We start from the raw sequence: 23,086 nt of genomic DNA on the forward strand, positions 1-23,086 counted from the left end.
TAAATACTGCACTGCCCAAACTGGGGCATGCAAGGGCTTAGAAATGATGGGCTTTGTGGAAATAATCTCTTTGTAGTACCGTTGTGTGCATCTATATCTCTAGATGTTACCCACTAACCTTTGAGATCTGTAACACTCTCTCAGAGGGCAGGAGCACAAGAAGGGACTGAGCGCGTAAAGGCCACCCAGGATGGGCTCTGTCTGGCCTGTTTGAAGTCTGATCCAGAGGAGACTTCGCAGGCTGTTCTGAACCTGCTCCAGCCAGCTCTGTGTGCTGGGTCTGCCGGCCTGCCTCCAAATGTCGCTGTTTTGATCTGAGGGTATTTAACTACAAGTAAGGGGATGACGCTGCACGAAGGGAAATAGAGGTTGAACATCAGGAAACACTTCATAACAAGGAGAGCTCTCAGACATTGAAAAGTCTCGGCAGGAGGTGGTGGAAGCCCTACATTCTGCACCATTAACAACCGAAAGGACAAAAGGCACTAGAGAATTCAGTGTAGGCAGGGGCAGCACCTCTCTACGTCTGTTTATATATTGGAAATTAAGGTTACAAAATAAAGAAGTGAGTCATACAAGACAGAATTCCAATCCAGGCTTTTCGGTCAAGATCACATTCCTACAAATTATACAGGAATACATTTCAAAGCGATTGGGATTATTTCTAATTTGCAGTAGTCAGTGAGATCAGAATCTCCCCTTAAGATTCTGCTCAGTCATTACTTGTATAAAGCTGCCAAAGCTGCCAATACTTCCCTAAGACTTCACGCCCTGGCTGCCACAGCAAGCTTATCAGCTGCCACTAGAGTCAGGCCACCCTTTCTGGGTCCCATTCGCAATTCAAACCGTCATGCCCTGCTGTGAGTTCTTGGGAAAAAGCCACAACCAACAACGGCCTCAGTTAACTCAAAGATATTCGCATTTTTCAAATGCTAACACCAAAATTCACCTTCATGGGACCATGCGAAAAATCTTAAGGGATAAAAATGATTCCTGAAACACACAGGCACAGCTCCATGGGATTCAGTAAAATCCCTTCTGCTTAAATCAGCTAGGACATGCCCCCTAATTTTTCTATTTGTTTTAGGATCAGCAATATTTATACATTCCCAATAGCACCCTCTCCTTGCAAGAAAATGTGTACACACACTTTGTATACAAGAACATTTCAAATATTGACTCACTAAATATTTTTTGGTTTGTTTGGATTTTTTCTTCTTTCAAAATCTTTTTCCAACATGTCACCACAAAACATGGGTAAATTTAGAAGTGAAAATGCAATTTCAAATCAGAGTCAACATCGTTAGGCTAGAGATGTTGAGGGAAACCGGACATTTCCTCAAATGAAAGACTTCAACATGCTTCAACATTTAGCCTTGGCTGCTGCTGAAATAATTCACCTACAGTGGGAATCTGAGATTCTCTCTATCTTGTGCCCTGGCTGAATTTCTGCTGAAAGAAGTCTGAACTGATGATTTTCTTCTCTTAGTTCCTGCTTTCTTGGACTTAGTGCTTTTTTCAGATGGTCTCAAGGAAGACTGTGCTGTACACCCTGGGTCCATGCTGCCATTGCTTGTTCACACTGCTGTGCCAGCAGGAGAGATGAGGAAGCCACTGTGACACACAGAGGGACAGACAGGGCGTGCTTTTGGGGACAGACTAATTAGAGCAAGAACAGGGCCACAGAAAGATGTGAGAGTAATGCTGTGGGTTCCTCTCTCTTTCAGTGAGTACTTGTTATAACTGGACAAGAATTTGTAGAAGCATAAAGCTGACAGCAGGTCACTCCCAGCTGAGCCTCCTCCATCAAAGATGAACCGGGAGTTGTGGTTTTCTACTCTCTAGCCCAGAAGACAGATGCATGTTCCCCACAGAGTGGAAGATGCTAGGGAGACATTCCAGGAAATCCCTCTTCTACTCTATAACAGCCTCTGTGTAGAAGACAAGGGCCTGAACCCTGGCAGGCTCGGTGAGAGATCAGCCTGATAGCCTGTGTCCCGGAAGACATCTCCTACACATAGATATCAGCTGGGGGGGGGGGGTGTTGGAGGTTAGCAGCTTGGGTTTGCAATGCCTACAGAGAGTATCTGCACAGATCTAGGACAGATCTAAGCATCCAGCACTGCTGTTGATTTCTCCTGCTCTCTTCCTGCATTATATTATAGTTAACTTCTGAGTATTGTGGTGTTTTGTGCATCCTTCTGGCCATTACATGGACATCTGTGAAGTGGGGGCTGGATCTGATGATTCAGAAGATACTTTAGAGGAAAGAATCAAGCAGTGAAGTCCTCTGCTGGATCCAGCTCCCATCCTCTAGTGTTCTCATCACAACTCCGTGGCTCTTCTTGATCCAAAATACAGAACAGAAATGCCAAAAAGGGTGTTTTACTGTGAATGGGGGCAGTAGCTTTATTCCCATTGGATCTCTGAGCAGCAGCAACAGCAGGTTTTGCTGTATTATGAGAAACTGAAGGATGTTGCTGCAATATTTGAGCTTAAAATTTGGAACAGTTGAAAAAAGCCTGGAAGAATGATTTGGCAAATTCCTGAGGATAGGATGGAGATAAAGAATGGGTACTGCTAAGCAGGAATGAATTATAAAGGATATAACTGAAGCTAAGCAGGAATGAATTATCAAGGATATGGCTAAATAAAAATGAATTATCAACTGAGCTAATGGAAGAGAAAAAGAAACTGCTATTCCACAGATCCTATGTGGAGGTCACCTTGGCTTTCCACTCACACATGAATATTCACTGACTTGGAATTGACCCATCCTTAATCCAGATTTATTTACAATGAGGGTCTCAACATTTCTTACAAATTACACACATTAGCTCATCACATGGAATATACTGAAGGCTGAAGATATATCTGATGGTCCTGTGCCTCCTTGAGAGCAGCTTTCTCATTCTGAAAATGAGTCTGCTGGTGAGTGAGGGAGGTTTCTTCACAGTAAACAACAGTAAAACAATCAAGCAAATCATCTGCATTCTCTGCTCTCACAACCAGTCATAATTTAAGAACCAGCTATGATTGCTGCATTTATATGTTTTATCAAGAGGTTTGAATCCAACTTTCATTATAGCAATGAAACTAATTCAGTCAAGGAGGATACACAATCAGAAGGTAATGCACCTGTATTTCTCTTCCTCTCCTCCCAGCCTTCCTAGATCTTTTCCAGGAAAAAAACAATTGAAAGATTAATGCATCTTTCCCTTATACTAATTTACATAGTATGATCTCATTGACTTGAATTTGGAGTTATTCCAGATCTTCGTGACTGTGAGGAAGAAGAAAGGCTGTTCCATCATTCTGAGTATCTACTTGCTAAACACATGGAGCGATGACAACACAGAGGGAATGACAAAAACATCTGTCCTTGGTCTGCTTCAAAACCCCTATTTACAGATTACATTCATACAATGATTTTTAAGAAATTTGGGATGAAAAGGAGAACATAATTTTTGTATGGCTTTTTTTTTTTTAAACACATGGCAAAAATGCAGGAGACTGAAGGCCTGCTAGTGAGAAATCCCTCGCTCTGACTTTGCCTTGCCTGTGTTTCTTAGCTCCTTGATTATACAATCACTACACGGAGTTGGTTCAGAAATATCTTTAAGTGGGTACTCATTCTAAACGTGCAAACAGCATCTCCAGCTTCAGCTTAATGCTTTAACTTCTAAACATAAAGCAGCCACCAGAAAAGTTTTCTACATTTCCTTAACCTGGAACAATTCCTAGGGCTTTTTGCTACCTCTTTCCTTGCTCCTTCCCTCATGACAAAGCACAGAGCCAGAATGCACACAGAGTTTGATCCAAATCTTACTTACTCCCAGGACAACAGCATCACAATTGCAAAAGTTACTCCAGATTTCTATTGATGAAACTGGAACTGTACCCTAGATTTTCTTCAGAGTACCATTAATATTTTACATCTTATGTGCCATCTCCCAAGTCTGTAAATATGTGTCTTCTCTGTCCCAAGCTTAATCCGAAGACCAGATTGTATGAAATGAACTATACGGGTCTTGGGTAATTCAACAACTGCATGGAATTTACTTTTTCCAGGTTTATAGCATCTAAATCAGGGTTGAGCTTCTACCGTACCTCCCAGTCCAGCACAGAGGCCTGCCACTGAGCTATCTTGTCAATGTTCTCCAGCCTGCGCTTCCGCTCGTTGATCTGTAGAGTCACATTCCTCATGACAGCGAGAGCAGCAGCCACATACCTGTAGTCACTGTTGAACACAAAAGAAAAATCCATGAAATGGAGCCTGATGAGCAGCGGAAATGCACCGGAGTCTATCATTAGCAGCAGCATAATCTCACCATCCTTTTAGAAAGAAATGCAGGTAGGATTTGCCACTCATTACTACGATACTGTATTTTTTCCATCAGCAATGTCTTTCTGGATCATCACAAAAGAGCAGCTTGTTTGAAACTAAAATTGCATGTGTACGAGACAGAGAAGCCAGCCAACCCCTCAGCTGGTTTTCATTAGTGTAACAAGTAGAGTCTAGCTTCTGCAACCCAACATGCAACAGCTGTGAATATTGCTCTTTAAAGTCTTAAGGTGCTCAGCTAAAGAGCATTCCAAAAGAAAGTCTGAACATTTTTATAGCCTGTGTCTTTGAGCCTGGATTCTTCCATTTTTAAAATGAACATTAGAAAATATTTTTCGATTAGACACAAGGTTGGAGCACCTTTCAAGCCGTAAGGTGACTCCAGGAGTGCCACAAAGCATTTATCCCATGGCATTCACTCTCACTGCAGACTTCAGGTGAGCAAATCAAAGCAATTGTGGGGTTTTTTTCCTGGATGGGCCTGTGAGTGTAATAACAAAGAGTGAAAATAGCCTCCCGCCATGGCCAGCAAAGATGATGATCAGTCTTTTCAAAAAGTGATGCTGAAATCAATGCTATTGATTTCTGCCCTGTGCCTTCTTTTCCATTCCAAGGAACCTTAATGTTCATTTCAATCGGAAAGACAGACAAGACCAGCTGCTATAATGCCACCATAATATATTATTAACTTAAGGGTTGATATTGATCGCTGACTAATGAGAAAAACTGTGATCTTGGGCAGCTGCAGGGGGAATGGCTTTATTGATTATTGCTAGGAATTGCACAGGTGACAGCTAAAATAGGGGTGAATGCTGTGAATTTGATTCCTTTCCCCATGTGATCCAAACAGGGTAAATATTAAGAAACAATCACAATGTGATATACAACAATATTATTTGCTATTTTGCTATCCTTTCTTGGATGAAATCTTCAGATGTATTTTCAATTGTTATTCAATTCTTATGCCAAAATTCTAGCTGAGGTTAAAAAAAAAAAATCCTACGAATTCCAGAACATCCAGACTGGTCCTTCAACAAAGATTAGAAGAATAGAGGAAGGGCTGTCTGACATTTCCATCATAATACGCAATGAAGAATTTCTTGTTCCTTCCTTTGTGGGGCCATCGGTATGAACAGAGTGCCTTGTTGTGTAAAGGAGACACAAAACTATGCCAGAGAGATGCTAGTCTGGTCTTCAAAATGTCCACGAGTTCTTCTAGGGAAGCAGGTAAATCACTATGTAGAGGCAGGGGGAGTTGTAGGTTTAGAGACAGTCACTAATAATCTCCCAGCAATTACGCTCATGCAAAGAAGGGAGGCTAATGTCAGGCCACCCATCAGCAGTCTCCTCTTTCTCACATAGCATGTTCATACACTCTTAACTGCAGCTCAGTTATGCAGCGGGAACGCTAAGGACACCAGCAAGTTGCACTTAGGACCTTCATATATTTAATTCATACTAAGCTGGAGTAAATCTTTAAGAGGTGAACAGATGTGGCTTTGTGAAAAATTCAAATGAAGCGATGTCAAAACAATAAGCAATTGAAGGGAGCCAGGCTCTGAGAACACCCTCAACGCTTGCCTCCATGCGGAGTGGGCCAGTGCCCAAGCTGGGTTTTATCTTGGTAATGCTAATTCACCAATGCCAATGTTATGTTTGAAGAGAAAACCCCATGCACATTTTTCTTTCACGCAGTAATGAAGAAAGAGTCATGACTGAACTTTTTGGGCTCCTAGCCCATGTCTGTGGCAGAGCTGGTAAAAACTTAGAAGAAAAAAATAGCAGAAGCAAAGCACTTGGCCAGTGAAATAATAATAGGATACCATTAACTATGAAATTAAGGTAAATAAATTGTTTGTCAATTATATTGAGGCTGCAATGACCACTTTTCAGTGCTCAATCAGAATGCAATTCTAGACTCTTTCCAAATATCACATGCTAGCTTGGCGGAGAGTGCTCAGGTTTCTGGTTTCAGCTCTGTTGTCCTGACCTAGTGCAGGGAAGATCCATAGCACTGCCAAGTACCATAGCAGTGAAGAAGGGGAAAAAAAAAAAAAAAAAAAAGAAAAGAATATATTCCACTGTTAGTTGAAGCTGGCTTATTTGCTTTCATTGGGACTCCTGGTCCTTCCTGAGTTTTGCCTTACTTCATAAATGGTTCAACTGATTTAAACAATATTTTCTACATACTAAATTCTAATCAGAGTGCCTAAGAGACTCCTAATTCAGCCAATGATGAGCCTGATTTCACTGTATTAGTCCACTCCATAATCTTCTAGCTTCTGTTTCAGACTTGCAATCTAATTGTGAGCCCTGTCAAACTACGAGTGCATGAGGACAGCTCACCACCTGATTAACAGGCCCAGCTGAAGCTCCCAGGTTGGCTTCTCAGTGTCTCTTGTTCATAGCTGACCCTGACAGTAACCCAGCCTGCAGGTATCCCGCTTTTCCCTGTGTTTGATATTGTCACAATCGTGACACTCCCCAAAGGTCATTTGCTTTTCTGATCTCAGGCTTTGCTCATCTCAGCCCTGACCCCAAAGCCAGAATCACGCAAGCAGAAAACATCTGTATTTCAAGCAGGCAACCACAGCAGCCTGAGTTTTCTGCACAGCCCCAGTGCAGAATCATCTGGTGGTAAGACACACTCTCTGTGCCTCACTTTCCCCACTCATGGCATTAAGCTGGTCAGGATATGAGCTGGGTTGCCTGGAGGATCGGTCTCTCCCAGGCTCTTTGAACACTTGAATCTGAGGAGCTAGACCACAGGGAAGCATGGTATGACCCACCCCGGTTTTGTGTTATAACACCATTCCTCCATGAGTCAATACCCTCTCCAGAGCACGCCCACACTAAAGGCAGTATGCCACTCCAGCGCTGAGGTAAGGCACCGGTCTTCTGCTGGCTCTCTGTGCAGCCATGACTTTCATACATGCACTGTTGCAGCTTCAGGAGGTTATTCTTTATTACTCTTTACTAACACAAGGCAAGCAAATATGATCCCACTTTCCCTTTTTAGAAAGAAACAAGAGAAATGAAGTGTCCATGGCTGTGTCCTATCACTGACACAATCCACTAAAAATGAGCTCTCAGTCTGAATCAACTAATTGTTACTTAACGACAAGAAAGGTCTGAGCCTCCTCAGAATATGACTATTCAGAATCTGATTACTTAGCAACATGTTGATTTTAAAACATCCCAAAGGAAAAAGGAATGTACTCCCAAAATAATCCAACCCTTCTGTAATCACACTGGCCACATCCCCTTTGGTATCGCTCCCAAATAACTCGGAGAAGGTAATTTAAAACACAGAGCTCTGCTCTCTGAGGCTGCTCATGTCTTCCCATCGTAAAGCCACAGTCACAGTGTAAATACTGTGGGGACATCACATGGCTGGCAAGGAAAAAAAGCCACAACATTTGGGATCCTAGAGCTGCTTTCTGATGCCCTAAGGTTCCCATGAGTCCACTCCAAGTTTGATTTGATCTCGTTATGAAGGAAAAAACATAAATTGGATCTGGAGCCAAATGCACGTCCAAATTGGTGATTCTGAACTGGGCATTCAGCTAGTATGAATCAAACTTGTGAATCAGGTCAAAGCAAATCAATGCATCTCTTTGCTCATAACACATCTCTCCACACTTCTAGAGCTGCGGTTAGGGAAAAACAAAAAAATCAAACACTTGCAGAAGTTTCTGAAAAATCTGTGGTCTTCTTTGTTCTCTGAAACACTTCCTTTTAAATGGCTTTGGAAAAAGAAAGAAAATTGGCAAGGCAAGAGAAAATCTACTCATAGGGGGCCTAATTCTTCTTCCGTCTTATTTTTATAGCAGTACATCACAACTGATATCATAGGTACTTTTCTTGATTTACACTAAGTCAGGGAGTCAGGTTCATTGCCCTCAGCAGCAGCAAAGGAGATGCTGGAAATGTTGGGAAGTAATCAAATTGCTGGGTGCTCCTCTGAACCTAAACTCAATGGCAAAATCAGAGATGGAATCAGGCTGAAAAGCAGAGCAGAAAAACCTGAGCATATTCAGGTTTGAGTTGCAGATCCTGGTCTTCTACCTGCTATGTGCTGAGGTCCTCTTCAGGATAAAGGAGTAGGCTTTTGCCTTTCTGACCACTGAATGCTAATTAGGCAATTTTTCTAGTGTAACTGGTAGCATCAGAAAGTATATGCAAGGGTAATTAGTTCACATGTGTGATTATAACAGAGATGAGTTCAGCTCCATTGAGAATCAGCGCTTTGAGAAGCTTTGTAACTGTCTGCTAAACCTTTGCCCTGCTTCAATTTATACAAGATGTCACAGAGAGAGGAGCTGGACAGAAAAAAAAATCCCAATGCCTGTGTGTGTGCAGAAGCCATGTAAAGGAGCAGTGAGCAAAACCCTTCCAGGAAATAAGAGACTGGCATACCTGTGATCCTGCGCCGTGTACTTCAGTAGCTCTGCGAGCTGCAGAGGGTATTTGCAGATCTTCTGCACTGGCGTCAGAAGGAAACCATCTATGGCAATATCAATCATCTGCTGCAACAGACGACACGCTTCGAAGAAATGCTGGTACCTGCTATCTTTCATCAGCTTGGAAAGCTCCATGCATGCATCCAAATGATTGTTACAGTACTCCGAATAGATCCAGAAGCCATCTTGCTGTGAGAGGCAGATTCACACAGAGAGGACTACACATCAGAGAAGCGCTGCAAGCACCCGACTGGCCAACAAGAACACATTACAACTAAAGAAGAAAGAATACCCCGAGGAAGGAGGAGGAAGGACTCATCCTAGAGTACTTTTCCTGCTTGGAGGAGGTGCTGCATGGTCATTCTGGGGAAAAAGGGAAGCAGAGAGGGATCTGCATAACTGACACATCACTGAGGTCTCTGTAGGTACAGGGTGTGTTAAAGTGAACCCCTGTGCAGCGTTGTGGGTGTTCCATTTCAAATTCTGTGGTGGGATTTTCTTTATGAAAGGTAAAGGTAGAACCAAACAGAACTCTGGCCTTTGGTAATACAGGATGAAAACCTTGTTATTTCTAGAGCTAGAGCTCTTTCCCTGAAAGATCATAAAGCACCTGACTAGTGTTTAGGGCTGGGGACATTGAAATTCCCTTTACCAACAGGGAACCCAAGGCACCAACCACTGTGTGGATTTTCTCAGGACCAGAGAGCTGGAAAACAACAAAGATGGGAAAAACAAACAAAGAATAAAACCACCTCACACACATGCCCACCCACCCTTCACACTGGTCTAACAAGTCTTTTTGTGCTAATTTGGTTGGAATCTCCTTTTTCTGCCCTCATGAACCACAGATGGGGCCCATGGCAGTCCATCACCCTTAGCTCAGGCTTGATTCACCTGGGCCACACAGACAAGGCAGAAAAGGGTCAAAGAAAGATTACACTGGAAGGAAGAGACAGACACTAACTGACCGCCCAATAACAAATATTAAGACTGTAGTTGAGACAGCCCAGATATAAGCCCAGGTGTTGCAGGTCAACAGCCTCAGATGCTACATCAGGTTGTGGCCAATACCTTACAAACTACAGAAAGGACAGCTTCTTTTTTTTTAAAAAAATATGCTTGACCAGCAATTCTTATTTCTCAGTCCCATAAAGGGCCCACATAACCTGCCGCTCTGGGAAGAGAGTAGCTCAGTTTCTTTCCCAACACCACAGATGACCAAAAGCCAGGCGCTGACACCTCTCTCTTCCTGAAGCAGATAAGGAACAAGACGCTTTGCAGATCTATATAACAGGATTTTAATTCCCTCATCCCTCAGATTCCCCAAATGGCTAAACAGGGATAATTTATCAGTTTATCAGCCAGCTTTTAGCCTCCATCTGATGACAGGTAAGTGTCAGCTATTCCTCCGAATAATGGTAGTAATTCTTATTATTGTCACTCTAAATGAATTGACAGCATAGCCTCAAGACATGAAGTTTTAGCTACTGATCCTCAGCAAGATTTCTTACATCTTTGTAGCACAGAGCTGGAATATGCTGCTGCTTTGGAAGCAAGTAGCACAGATGCAGGCTCCGATAAAAACGAGCAATTGTAATGCAACTTCTCAGAAAGAAACCTGTTTTTTCAATTAGAAGACCAATGTCGCTTGAGAGATGCTGTGAACCTTTTTAGGGATGCCTTGCTTAAGTTTCATGAATGTCTATCAGAAATGTCTCTAATAAGAAGTGAACTGCTGTCAGCTCAGCCCTGACTGTACGTAATGAGGTAACAAGAGTACAGGATCTGCACCCTGGGTTGGAGCACCTCATACGTAAGCTGTGATACGGCACTTCATTCTCCCTGAAGAATGATGAAGAAGCCTAGAAGCAGCCTTCTCATCATCCATGACCTGATCAGGCTGGCCTGTGAGTGGGTTTAAGTCATATTCTGAAGAGCAAAAGAAGGTGGGGAGTAGGGGAGGGACACTGTGTGTACATAACATGATTCAGGGTGGATGTGAAAATATGTTGAGATTCAAATGTACTAGGGGGTTCCTAGCTATATGCCTCACCTCAAACTCTCCCCTCTCTATATCTCATGAAGTAAATGGAGGGCCATGGAGTAGTCCCTGATATGTAACTAGAACAGTACTGATGCACAAAAGTTATTCTGCGTGGTTCCTGCCTCCTGACTTTTTCTGCTACTCCTTCCCCCTCTGTCCCTCATCCCCCAAAACAACCCCCAGAACTCCCAAACAAAAATGCCAAGTTAACTTACGTGTTCCAGGAAACACGGTCCAATTTCACTGAGATGGGGGTCTTCATTGTTGTACTGCTTCTCCAAGTCCCGGACAAAACCCATCTGAAATCTGTAGATATCTTCGATGTTACCAAAGATGATTTTTAGCTGTTCATCACTGAACATATCCCTCCTCTTCCGGCACTGCTTTAAGTAACCCTGTAAAGAGTGAAAAAAGAATAATCCATGAAATAACCAAACACTTATACCGAGTCTGTCCCCAGATTATTCTTGAGGAAGGAGCAAGTAAAAACAAAATCAGAAAATGGATCTGAAAACAAAATCCATTCCAGGCTCAATAACAAGGGTTGCTGAGCCTGGAGAAAAAGAAGCTCACGGGGACCTTCTCACTCTCCACAACTACCTGGAAGGGGGGTGCAGCGAGGTGGGGTCGGTCTCTTCTCCCAAGGAACAAGCAACAGGACAAGAGCAAAGAGCCTCAAGTTGCACCAGGGGAGGTTTAGACTGGGTATTGGGAAAAATGTCTTCACCGAAAGGGTTGTCCAGCACCGGGGCAGGTTGCCCAGGGAAAAGGCGGAGTCACCATCCCTGGAGGGAATCAAACAACGTGCAGATGTGGCACCTGGGGAGATGGTTTAGTGGTGGTCTTGGCAGTGCTGGGTTAACAGCTGGACTCAATCTTAAAGGTCTTTTCCAACCAAAGTGATTCTATGATTCTATAACCATGCTGAGAAATACTATATGAATGTGTGGTTGCCTGCCCTTGGTCTAGGAAGAGGGTATGGAGGGTGCAACACCCTAGTCGTTTCAGCACAAAGTGAAATGTTGAAGGAAAATGCTCTTCAAGTGTTCCCTGACTTGGGAGGTGACACAGTTTATCTCCCCCACTATTCATCTTCCTGAATATGAGGCAAAAGTGGGAGGGCTGTTGTCCTGTGAGTGTCCTAGTGGGAATGCCAAAGGCGATGCAGAAGCTTTGGTAGGTAATTTGGCTTGCTCGGGCAAGGGAGCCACAGTAGGAGCTGCCTGAGCTGCTATCAATGCCACCTAGAGGAACACAGCATTATTTTAATTTTGTTTTCTATACCTTCCATTCCATTACTGCAGTACCTTCCAGTACCTACTGTGGCTGCCAAGAAAGCTGGGGAGGGACTTTTTACAAGGGCCTGTAGTGACAGGACAAGGGGCAACGGCCTTAAACTGAAAGAGGGTCAGTTTGGATTAGATGCAAGGCAGAAATTCGTAACTGTGGGGGTGGTGAGACAGTGGCCCAGGCTGCCCAGAGCAGCTGTGGGTGCCCCATCCCCGGCAGTGCCCAAGGCCAGGCTGGACGGGGCTTTGAGCAACCCCACGTCAGGGGCTTAGGACTAGATGATCTTGTAGGTCCCTTCCAACCTAAACCATTCTATGATTCTACCATGAAATACACTACTCCAAACAGTGTAAAACTAGGGAAGATTTTTATCCTGTTTTCTCAACTATTGTCTTTCATTGCTTTTCTTCCTTTTTTAAGTGGGATCAGAGGAACAGGCTTTGTACCCTTCCCTGTACAAATATCAGGCTCCCTTACTGAGTCTATAGACATTCAAATCAAATGGGGAAAGAGAGAGGAAGAACTAGGATGTAGAGAGTTTAAGAAAATTCTCCAAAATCACAGAATGAATCTGCAGTAGATTTGGGAACAATTCAGATCTCCTGCATCTCGATCCAGTGCAACAACAAAGAGATCCTCCTTGCTTATTCTTCATTTGTCCATGATACCCACTTGTACTGAGCCTGAGCTTAGCTGGACATCATATGAACACAAATGGGCAGGCAAGCACTGCTCTGAAGATCTCCTGACCTAAAATGACCGAGTGGATCAATATTCTGGCAAAAAGCCTAACACACCAACTTCTCTCTGCCTCCCTGTTTTGCTGACCCTGCCTTATCCATGAACTCGCCATCCTGGTTTCAGCTGAATCATGAGAACTTCTTCAAACACGCTTGCCCGAAGCACATGTGGTCCAGGGATGGGTGACACATGGATGCTCTGGATGCCTGGGCTGAACTTCTGGCTCTGCCACTGACCTGTGTGACATTGAGCAAAATCACTTCATCCCCCTGTTCTTCACCCGTCTGAATGATGTAGACTAGAAACTTTGCAAGGCCAAGTATCAGATGCTATGCTGGCCTAGTCCAGACTGCGGCCTCTTGACTGAGAAGAAGGAACAAGGGGGTCATCAGGAGATGACTTTGCCTGCCTTTATTATATAGGAAGAGAAAAAAATGAAGGGAAAAAAATGCCAACAGCTTCAGTTGAATGGCTATATTTGGGAACTCTAGATGCTTAGTCACACAGACGCACCGCCAGCTGGTGACACACAGCTGCTGGTCCACAATGCAAACTATTGGGACGCTATAATAAACTGTCCTTCAGCCTCACCACGTGGCTCCTGGGAGGGAGAACTTCAAACAGATGAATGATAAATGCAACTTTGGCCGACCTGGCAAAGAACCAACCTCTGTGATGTCCAGCTTAGCTAGAAGACGCCGTTATGCTGAATTTGCTGGCTTTTTCAGCTGGGAAGCTTGGGTTATGGAATACCTTCTGTATTTACTAAATCTAGACCTTCTTCCAGGAGCTTGTTGATGATTCATTTCCATGGGTTTCCCTCTCTCATTTTTCAAGGCCAAGAGGAATGGGAGCAGACTGTTTCCCATGTTGCAGGACAGTTGGCAGGGCAAATAAAAATTCAAACCATTAAGGAATAGTGCAGAACACCTTTCCATGCTGCTTTTCAAGTTTACCTGCTTATCTCAGAACAGCTTTCAAAACATGAAAGGAAAAAAATAAAGTGCACCTGCCCACGAGGCCAGGCTCTTTTTGACAGTAGCTTTGGTGCTAGCAGCGCTGAAAGACTGCCGCAAGCCGTTTGTGTTAGGACCTTTACCCCGCTGCATGCTGCAGGCTGCCTGCAAGCCTGCCTCTCCTTTTGCATGCTGCTCTGTGAAATCAGTCACTGGATGATTTACGTGAACATCTTTCAGCCCTGGGGTTGCTATTGGCTGCGACTACCGTCTGAATATTCCCATCCTCCCTGTGCTGGTTCATCACTTTGCCCGTGTCACGTGTTTCAGAGAAGCTGAAGCAGCACATTTCTGTACAGGCACCTATAAAACCATGGGGAAAATAAAAGACTGCACGGAGTTCCCAAGCCTTATCCTCTACCCAGCTTGTGCGTTTGGATGGTTGGTTTCCAGCACAAGCCAGCAAAGGAGAGCCTGAAGATTTATACCTAATACGCAGCAAGAGCCAGCTAGAAGGCTGCTGCATAGTTTTTCCAGTAAATTTACTCCTGTTACATAAAACAATGTCATCTTCCTTCTGCCCATCCCATCAGGTTTGCTCAGAGAAGGGATATGACTGATGAGCAGATGTTGGAGAGTGTTTTGCTCAATGAATACCTAAAAATAGCTGTCAAACTCTCTCTCTTTAAAGTACTTTTCCATGTAGTCCCTGAAGTATAGGCCAAAGTTGGAAAGTATTTGCAGGAGGTTAAGTGCTAAGTTTTCTCCACTCCAGAGTGGGTTTAGAGACAGCCAGGAGAGATGGCCAACCCATCCATTCCCCTTCTGGTCCAGCTGAGAGCAAGGTGAAGGAAAGAATGAGGAGACGATAGCCCCTGCAGGCTATACCTTCAAAGGCAGTTGTGATTTTATTCCAGTTTCTTTCCATCTCTAAGCCAGTTTGGGGGCTGTCTACACTGACCTGTAGAACATGCCTCAGTTTGGACCAGCACCATTTGGGCTATAAAAATACTGTTCTCTAGAGCGGTGCTCACAGCATCCAGGTGAGCATTGTGCTGATACGCACATACCAAGAATAAGCACAGGAACAAAGCTGAGACTGTTTGAATTGAAAAAGCAAAGTAGAGCCATGTCTGGTCCCAGGCAGTCAGGACTCTAAAGCACTTATTCAAATATCCAGCAAGTACAGAATGTCAGGCACTGTGATTGCACTGGGGCCCACCTAAAATATCCTGCGGGAACACAAGCCTGTGCCTCAAAAGGGCAAGAAGTAGCCAGCTCCAAAACAGAAAAACCAGCTGTGCACAAACAGGCTGTGAAAGACGGCTACAAATTGCACATTGGGGAATACATACACATAGAATATATATCCCCATTAATCCAAAGAGCTTTCTGCAGTCACCCTCCAGCCAGGCATCCATGGATGAGAAACTGGGCACACAAAGGGGGGAGCTTCTGAGCAGCTCCTCAGAAGTGGTGCTCTGACGGAGGGCCACACTGCTGCAAAGAAGGTTTTATGCTGCTTTGCTCTAAGGCAGCACAAAAAAGTGGTTTTTATCCATCTCTGAGAATGAGTCAGGCTAATGCCATCCAGACCACGTGAAAACCTGTACCATCAGCTCTGCACAACAGACTCAGCTTGACACGCTAAGATGCAATGAGGATGTTTTCCACACAGCATTCAGAGCACCAAAGCAATGCTTAGGTGGAATTCAGTCAATATTATTTAAAAATAAATTCAAACTGAAATTACTTGGAAAAGAGAAAAATGCAGCACTGGAAGCTGGCTGGACTTTCTAACCTCCCACCCCCAAATTACTCATAATACGGAGGTTTCCTTTGATCTCCCAATTGCATCACTGTTCCCATCCAAGCTCTGTCACTTCTCTGTTGTAACACCTCCTTAAATTTAGCCTTGTCTTCCTAATCCAGGTGCTGGTCCAAAGCCTGCTCATGTCTCAAAGCATGTCACCCTGTTCTTTGCAGCTCTCCTGCATCTCATTCTTCTGCCTGTGCTCCCCACTACATGCTGCAGCTCAAACCACCTTCTTGGCCCTCTGCCCTCATTGAGGCAGCCGCCCTGACTGAGCACTTCAGCTGCTCTGCTGATGTTACAGCTGCCATGCCACGGACAGACCCCACACACTCCTGCATCCTTCAAGGATCAAACCCCAGGTGCAGGAAGATATCTTTCAAGCCTGGAGATGGCTGTGCATCTTTGAGGTGCTTCACACGACAAGGAGTGAGCAGCACTGCCTGCCAGTAAGGCTTGCTATTGCTACCCATTATAAAAGCCTAGTTTTCAGCAGCTTATTATTTTTCTAAGCTCTAAGTGCTAAGCCTGAAGTTCCTATTCCTGGATATTTCCTTAAGGCTAGATTCTTTTTTCTTTCTTTTCCCCTTGGTGGTATTTCAGAATAATGATCCATCCACTCCTGATAATGCAGTCCAGGGAAACCCCCACACTTTACCCCTAATAAAAATCTTCACAAAATCGCTTCACCAATCAGCAGTCAGTCCTTCCTACTCTAGGCAAGGGCGCAGCAGCAGCAGTCGTCAGGGCAGTATGGCTTTGCTGTGACAGGGAATTCCCCTCCAAGCCAGCTGCTTGGCTTGTGCAGGTAATTTTCATTCTGGTGCTGGCTAGCTTGTGAGCTCCTGACTTGGCAGGACTAGTGCCACGAGTATTATGAATAATAACACGGTCTATAATAATACAGTAGCAGGCAGTGGAGATACGTCCTGAGGCAGAAAAGAGCAATTCAAGGGCTCTTAATCACCTAGTAGGGGCTACGGCTCTCTGATACAAACCACACATCTTCAGGTGCTTCACTGGTATTAGGATTTGTTGCTCATTATAGCTCAGCAACAAGAGTATAACTACACACTGCTAAACTCAGTACTAAATCAGGCTCAACCTTTGCCACCCAGCCGCAACTCCTCTCTCATCCCCTCTAATACATCATATTGCTGCTGTTCATCCTGACACCTTAAAATAAAGAGCAAATGGAAGAGGGGAATTTGCCACTGTCAACAGCACTTCTGCATCTCATCAATGGCTGTCTGGTGTCTACTCATTCTTCGGCACAAATAACACCTCTGCACAAATTCATCCAGCAGCACTGGGAGGAGCCCAAGCTGGCACGCGTCCCTCCATCTCCAGCCCCCCTCCTCTTATGCACAAACAGAAACAGTCACATCATGCTATGCCGAAATGCCTGGGATGACTGAGCTGTCTCTGAGCCTTCTCGAGGCAAATGGATTGCTCTGATTAAACCGAGCACAATGAGGCTCTCTCCAGCAAAGGACAGCCCATCGTTTTGCAGATGAGAACACCCGTTTCAGTCCTCCTCTTTTACGAGAGGCAGCTGAATCATTTCCTGGTGCTCTACCTGCAGGTAAGATTTATCCCCTCAATATCATTTGGCATCATCCAGAGCAAAGAAGAGCCTTAGAGATCTCTTTGACATCTGGGACATATCATTAGGTGCTGTAATTCAGTGTTACACCACAGATGTCACTGAAGCCATACCTATCTGTACCTGCTGAGAATCTGATCTGGCAAAAGCATGGTGACATGGCTGGAAAACGCAAGTTAAGGTTTATTTAGGTTTTCAACAGAAAAAATGCAAATGCAGGAAAAGAAACAATATATGGAAAAGTTCCTGCAGATCTTTCCTTCTTCAATGCAAAGCCCTCTGACTGAAATAGCACAGTGAAATCAAGCTCATTTGTTTCCAAACTGAAATCCCAAGATTCTTCTGTATTTGAGAAGCATCATAAAAGCTTTTTGGATGGCTGCTTTGCCTTGTCAATAGAAAAGTAGCAAGTATGAAGAGAGGAAGACATTTTTCTAAGCAGAATTCACAAGGGGCTTTACCACATTGACTCTGCAAAGACTGAGCACAAGCTCAGTAAATCCAAACTGTTCAGAGGGATGAGCCAAAAGCCACGGGCTTTGATTTTAGTGCTAACAAACTTTGCCTCTTAGTGATAAGCATATGCTCTACATACAATGTCCAAGCTGTCCCGCAACACTCTCCAGCACGGCTGTGCATTCCTCTTCCTAAACACCCAGCACCACACGCACTGCACTTTGGGTTTAGCTCATGGCACTAGTTCTGTACGCTGCAGGACAGTCCGGGATTGTAGAGGTTAATTATAACCTCTGTAAGATATAATATAAGAACCTCTATAATGAAGAACCACCAAGCTGAGGATGCATGGGGCCAGCCACCAAAGTTCATTTGCTTGCTGGTTCCCTTACACTGGCTAAATGTAAAGTACTTCATTTCCCACGGTGAAAACATTTTGCTCTCAGTCTCACTGTAAGAAAAGGCAAATGGGGGCCATCCTGAGCCAGGGAAATTGTGAACCCAATATGAAAGACACAGATGAAATGGGTAACTGATTGGATTAATTACAACCTAATTTCCTCAATCACAAGTTCAGAAGTAGATGCCATTGGGTTTTAATTAAGAGTACTGCTTGAAGGATCTCAACCTCATCATTTTTTAGTGAAAGGGTATGGAAAAAAGGTCAGAAAATTGCACTTCTAGTTAATACAAACTAAAGGCAATTATCAGATCCAGCAGAAAATCCTCAGAAGTATCAGTGCTTATTGACAGATGCTGCTCCTCTATTAGACACAGTACTCAAACACATTGCATATTTTTCCACCATCACCCAAGGGCAAAACCAGTCCTCAGCTCTCAACAGCCCATCCCGTGTCCTGCTTCAGTATCCCAGTGACACAACGCCCATGTACCTCGCAAATGTCCTTGAGGTGCTTGATGTAGTGGCGCTCCGTGCTCATGATCTCATTGATGACGTTGGCTCTCATCTGGTCTCGGTTCTGAACGGTCCTGCCGAGACAGAGGCAGTCGGCGCTTGGATCCAAATGGCCATTCTGCACATCGCTGGTTCCCTCCTCTACTCCATCTTCTTGGTTTACCCATAGCTGCAAGATGAAGAGGGGAGAGCAACAGGCTTATTCGTAAAAGCATGAGACTGCCAACAACTGAAAGTAGGCTGGGTCCTGGGTTGCATGACTCTGGGAGATACTGGATCAGCTCCCTCCTTACAGCAAGGGCAATGCTCTTGCCAGCGATGCACCGTGGTGTCCACAACAGCTACAGCCCAGACAGTCCTTTATTATACTGGTGCAACTGGTCACAAATGGTTCCCCACACACTGCCAAGTTCCTCTCAAAAGCAAAGGGATTTCAAGTGTTAACCGTTTTGATCCCGAATATACAATAATCATGTGAAAGGGTAACTGGGCTGTTGGGTGCTGTCAAGTGCTCTGAACCAAAATGTACATATGTAAACCAGAGCAGCCTAAACAAAAGTGCAGTTACTAGCGTAAAGCACTCCTTATCCCAGTTCCCAAACACCATCAGCTGGGATCTGTCCGAACCAGAAGAAACCGCTGGGAGGTTAGCCCTTTACAGGTACTGATTTAAGAAGGTCAAGATCCATCTGGTTCAGAAATCTGAATGAATGTGAACATCAGTCCAGGCTAACTGGGTTCTGGCACTTCAGTTTTCTGTGAACCTCCCAGGCCAGGGTTTGTGAATGAACATTGATTTTCATTTCACAGCAGCTTTCCTCATCATTTCACATGAAGAGCCTTTCTCACTCAGGCAAATGCCCTATCTCAGCATCCTCAGACTGTGATCCCTAAACCGCACTGAGATCAGACCTGGCTGAGTAAGTCTCCTAAAACCTGGTGGGGGCTGAGGGCAGCTGCGACCGGGGTGCTGAGCACCCCTGGGCGCTGAATACTCTATATTGGAACAAATGCAAAAAGCAACGAAAAAGATCATTGTATTTTCAGCACACTGAATTTCCTATCATCAAATAAAAAGCAAACATTAAACTTGTAAACTAAAAGATAACGCCGCCTCCTAGTCTCTGTGTCTTTGAATAAGAGCACACAACATAGGGATCAAGTGCTTCTTTCCTTTTGTTACTTTTTCCCCAAGTAAAACCTGCTTAAAGTAATTGATCAGTTCAAATTGGGCTCATCATAGTCTGCAAGCAAACATGAAATAAAGCTTAAACCAGACATAAATGATGCTGTTTTACACAGATCACCAAAGTTGTTATGTAAATGAAGAAACTTTTCTCCTCAGCATTTAAAACCCCAAATACTGGAGAGTTTCAAACGTTAAAATACATGTACCTATGAACAGTGAAACCATCCACACAAACAGAGCAGCATATGCAAGATAAACTGCATCGTTAACCTGATCTTTCAGTCTTTTTTCCACTGTTTATAGTTTTTAATACTTTTCCATTAATCAGCTTAAATTCAGTCTTAAACAGATTGTAAAGGGCTGTGTTCCTGTAAATTAGTAAAGTAAAAAAACCTAAACCTGCCCATGCTCCTTCCTTGCTTTCCTAACTAGTATCATGTTTTGCTAAACCACTTCTTACAGCTCCCACATTTTGTCATCCCACAGTGAGTTATAAAGGCCAAGAAGCCAATATGTTTGAAGAAAATCCATCTCTTCTCTAGCAGAATGTTAATGATGCCGCAAACTTCGGGGATAAAAAAAACCCAAAGCAACAAAAAGCTGGACTTTTCACCCTGCTTATAGCTGTGCCCTGTGTCTGGGAGCTATCAAGGACTTAACAGGAGGGCGTGCAGCGCAGCAATGCCTGTTTAAATGACAAGATGCCCTCTTTGCCAGCAGCAGGGCAGGACCCACTGGAGGCATCAACCCTACACGAAGCGTTGCAGAGAGCTGTTGGCCCCAGGCTGTGCTCACACCGTGTCCTGGCAGCACCAGCAACTCTCCAGGGCAGAAAACCCAGTGCAGACCACTTGCCTGAATGAGCAAGGGAGAGCTAAAATGGACCCAAGCGTTCTGCCTGCTCTGCCCACGCAATCTCCCACCTGTCCTCCACGCTGCACTGCCAACATGGGACCTCCTTTTGCACATCAGGAGACCAGAGGGATACTCCAAAGCCTGCTAAGGAGGTGAAATAATCCCTCCTGGCACCTCAGTGCTGCTCCCATTGCAAGAAGGAGCCATCCTCAAAGTACAAAGGCTTCATACCTTTCCCCAGGACAGCGTTGCCAAGAGTCACTTTAATGTCTTGTGTGACAGTGCAGAAGTGAAACCCAGCAAATAACGGCTGTCAGGTCTTGTTTCTTATGTCCTGATGCACCCCGGGGGGAAGGGGTGCATCCAGGCACAGAATGGCCGTGCGGTCCTGCAGCACTGCAGTACCCAGGGTGGCTCGGCTGCGGTCAAAGCAGGGCTGGGCTTAAGGGTGAACAGCCCTGGGTGCTGCAGGTGGGCATTTCAGTGACCCCAGCCCGGTCCAGCTATGCCAGTTTGGACACAGGGAAACCCCAGGGAGATGCAGCATGCCCGGGAGCAGGTCTGCACGCCTTTCCTTAGGTCCTTCCCACAGGGTGGCACTCTCCATTGTGGCATCTGATGCAAAGATGGACTAGGTCACGTTGTCTCCCGGTTGTGGGGCTGCACAAGGATCTCTGAAAGGGTGTTTTTGCAGGATTTCCATCAGCCCTGGGAAGCCTGGTTGAGCCCTGGGTCACTGCAAGGGAAGGCAGTGAGTTTGTGAGCTAATCGCACCCAAAGATATGGGGTCAACATTAAAACCCTCTCCTGGCACACCAAAACAAATTTCAGAAGAATGTCACTTGTTCAGGGAAACAACCCAAAAGCTAGTTAGAAAATACGTCTCTTCCCAGAAAATCCTACTCTGCTCTGGAAGAGGTTTCAGTTGCATGGAGATACAGCAATGCCTCGTGTACGTGAGCAGTGTTTCATGCTGAAACATAAGCAATCTGCATGCTGCTTCTGAGTAACCGCCGTGCTGGCCTAAGATTGCCAAAGCAACCTCAGGGGCCAATTTACTTACACCAGTGACACTGGTTTTAGCAGGGGCTCTGCAGTGAAAACCTGGGGGCCAGCCTCAGAAGGGAAAATGGGCTAGACCTGGGAAGGACAGAATTGCATGGGGAGTTCTTTCAGGAATATGTCCTCACGACAGCTTTGTTGGCATTCCAAACCAAGTATATGTTGAAAACCAAGCAAGACCAATGTAGGTATTAAACCCTGTTGGCTGAAGTTTAAAATAACTTCCCATCCTACCTTCCTGCTACTATGAAAAGGTATTATGTAGCCCTCCCAAACCCAACTGGAACAGCTTGTCACCAAGTTCATGACACTCCAGCCAGTTTGGCAAAAGAAGATATTTTTAAAACTCTGCCTCTTGGAGTCAAGTGATAATCATAAAAATTTCAATTTTCATTTAAAAAATAAAGCAGGAATGATCTAATCATAAAGGGTGGGGGGAGCTTGAAAGCATAAAACCTAAAGGCTTTGAAACTCTAAAGCAAATAGCAAGCTTGCGAACTTTAATGATTTCTGAAATCCTCCGATTTTAGTCTGCCTTTTGTGCACTGCAGGAACACTCCCTGCTTCCACATCTGGGAATCTCAGGAGTCCCGCTTTTTTCCTTAATGAAATTTTTGCTCTTTCCTGCTAGGATTCATATTCCCAAAAGGAAAAAAATTACAGTTCTAGTCTAGATGATTTTTGCTTTAGAGTAAAAACATGCAACAACCTTATCGCTAACAGAGGAAGCTGAACGTGTCTGCCACCCCATGCTCTCCAGCCTCAGCTGCTGAAAGGATTAATCCCACTGTGCTGTTCAAACACTCCTGCTTTCTGTCCTAACCTCTGAAGTTCTCCATAATTCAAACACGGATCATTCTACCAGGGGATCATTTGAAGTCTGGACCATGACTCACAAAAGATGAGGTACACTGCCAGCTCTGCTGCTGACCTTGGGTCGATCACTTAAACTGGTGGAGGCTTTCCCCACCTATAAACAGGGGTATGATCTACCTTACCAATGACATTTTTCATGAATATTTTTGGGGTTGACAGACTTTACGTTAAAGCAGAGGGCACAGAAAAGCTCATACATACTTTGAAATACGGACTTAAATTCATCATTCTGGGCTTGCCACAATCCTGTTGAGCATGAGCATCTATAAGCAACAAGTTGGCTAGAGGGACCTCTAGTCTGAAGCAGTAAGGCTGGTTTTGCAGCTTCAGCTCTCAAATTCTCTTGTGCCTGTGCTGAGAAGGAGCCGGATTGCGCTGGGGCAAGGGAAGGCTGCACTCAGTGTTAATTGTGTCCTCTGACCCAACACCACCACTCCAAGCCAGATCTTCTCTGCTTCACTGACCTGCTCGCTC

The 23,086-nt window shown here is 44.6% G+C and overlaps 1 protein-coding gene across 10 annotated transcripts in view; it reads right to left on the reverse strand.

The window, feature by feature from the left end:
• Window positions 1–23,086, reverse strand: part of ARHGEF9 (Cdc42 guanine nucleotide exchange factor 9) — a 221,805-nt gene that overhangs the window by 36,799 nt on the left and 161,920 nt on the right. For all 10 annotated transcript variants that reach the window (XM_056359669.1, XM_056359668.1, XM_056359672.1 and 7 more), the window contains 4 exons: window positions 18,608–18,799; window positions 11,068–11,247; window positions 8,765–8,997; window positions 4,111–4,240 (listed from right to left, as the gene is read on the reverse strand). In XM_056359669.1, coding sequence (XP_056215644.1) covers window positions 4,111–4,240; window positions 8,765–8,997; window positions 11,068–11,247; window positions 18,608–18,799 — 735 coding nt within the window. The remainder of the gene's footprint in view (window positions 1–4,110; window positions 4,241–8,764; window positions 8,998–11,067; window positions 11,248–18,607; window positions 18,800–23,086) is intronic.

This window comes from Falco biarmicus, chromosome 14 (assembly GCF_023638135.1).
Source record: "Falco biarmicus isolate bFalBia1 chromosome 14, bFalBia1.pri, whole genome shotgun sequence".
Classification (NCBI taxonomy): domain Eukaryota; kingdom Metazoa; phylum Chordata; class Aves; order Falconiformes; family Falconidae; genus Falco; species Falco biarmicus.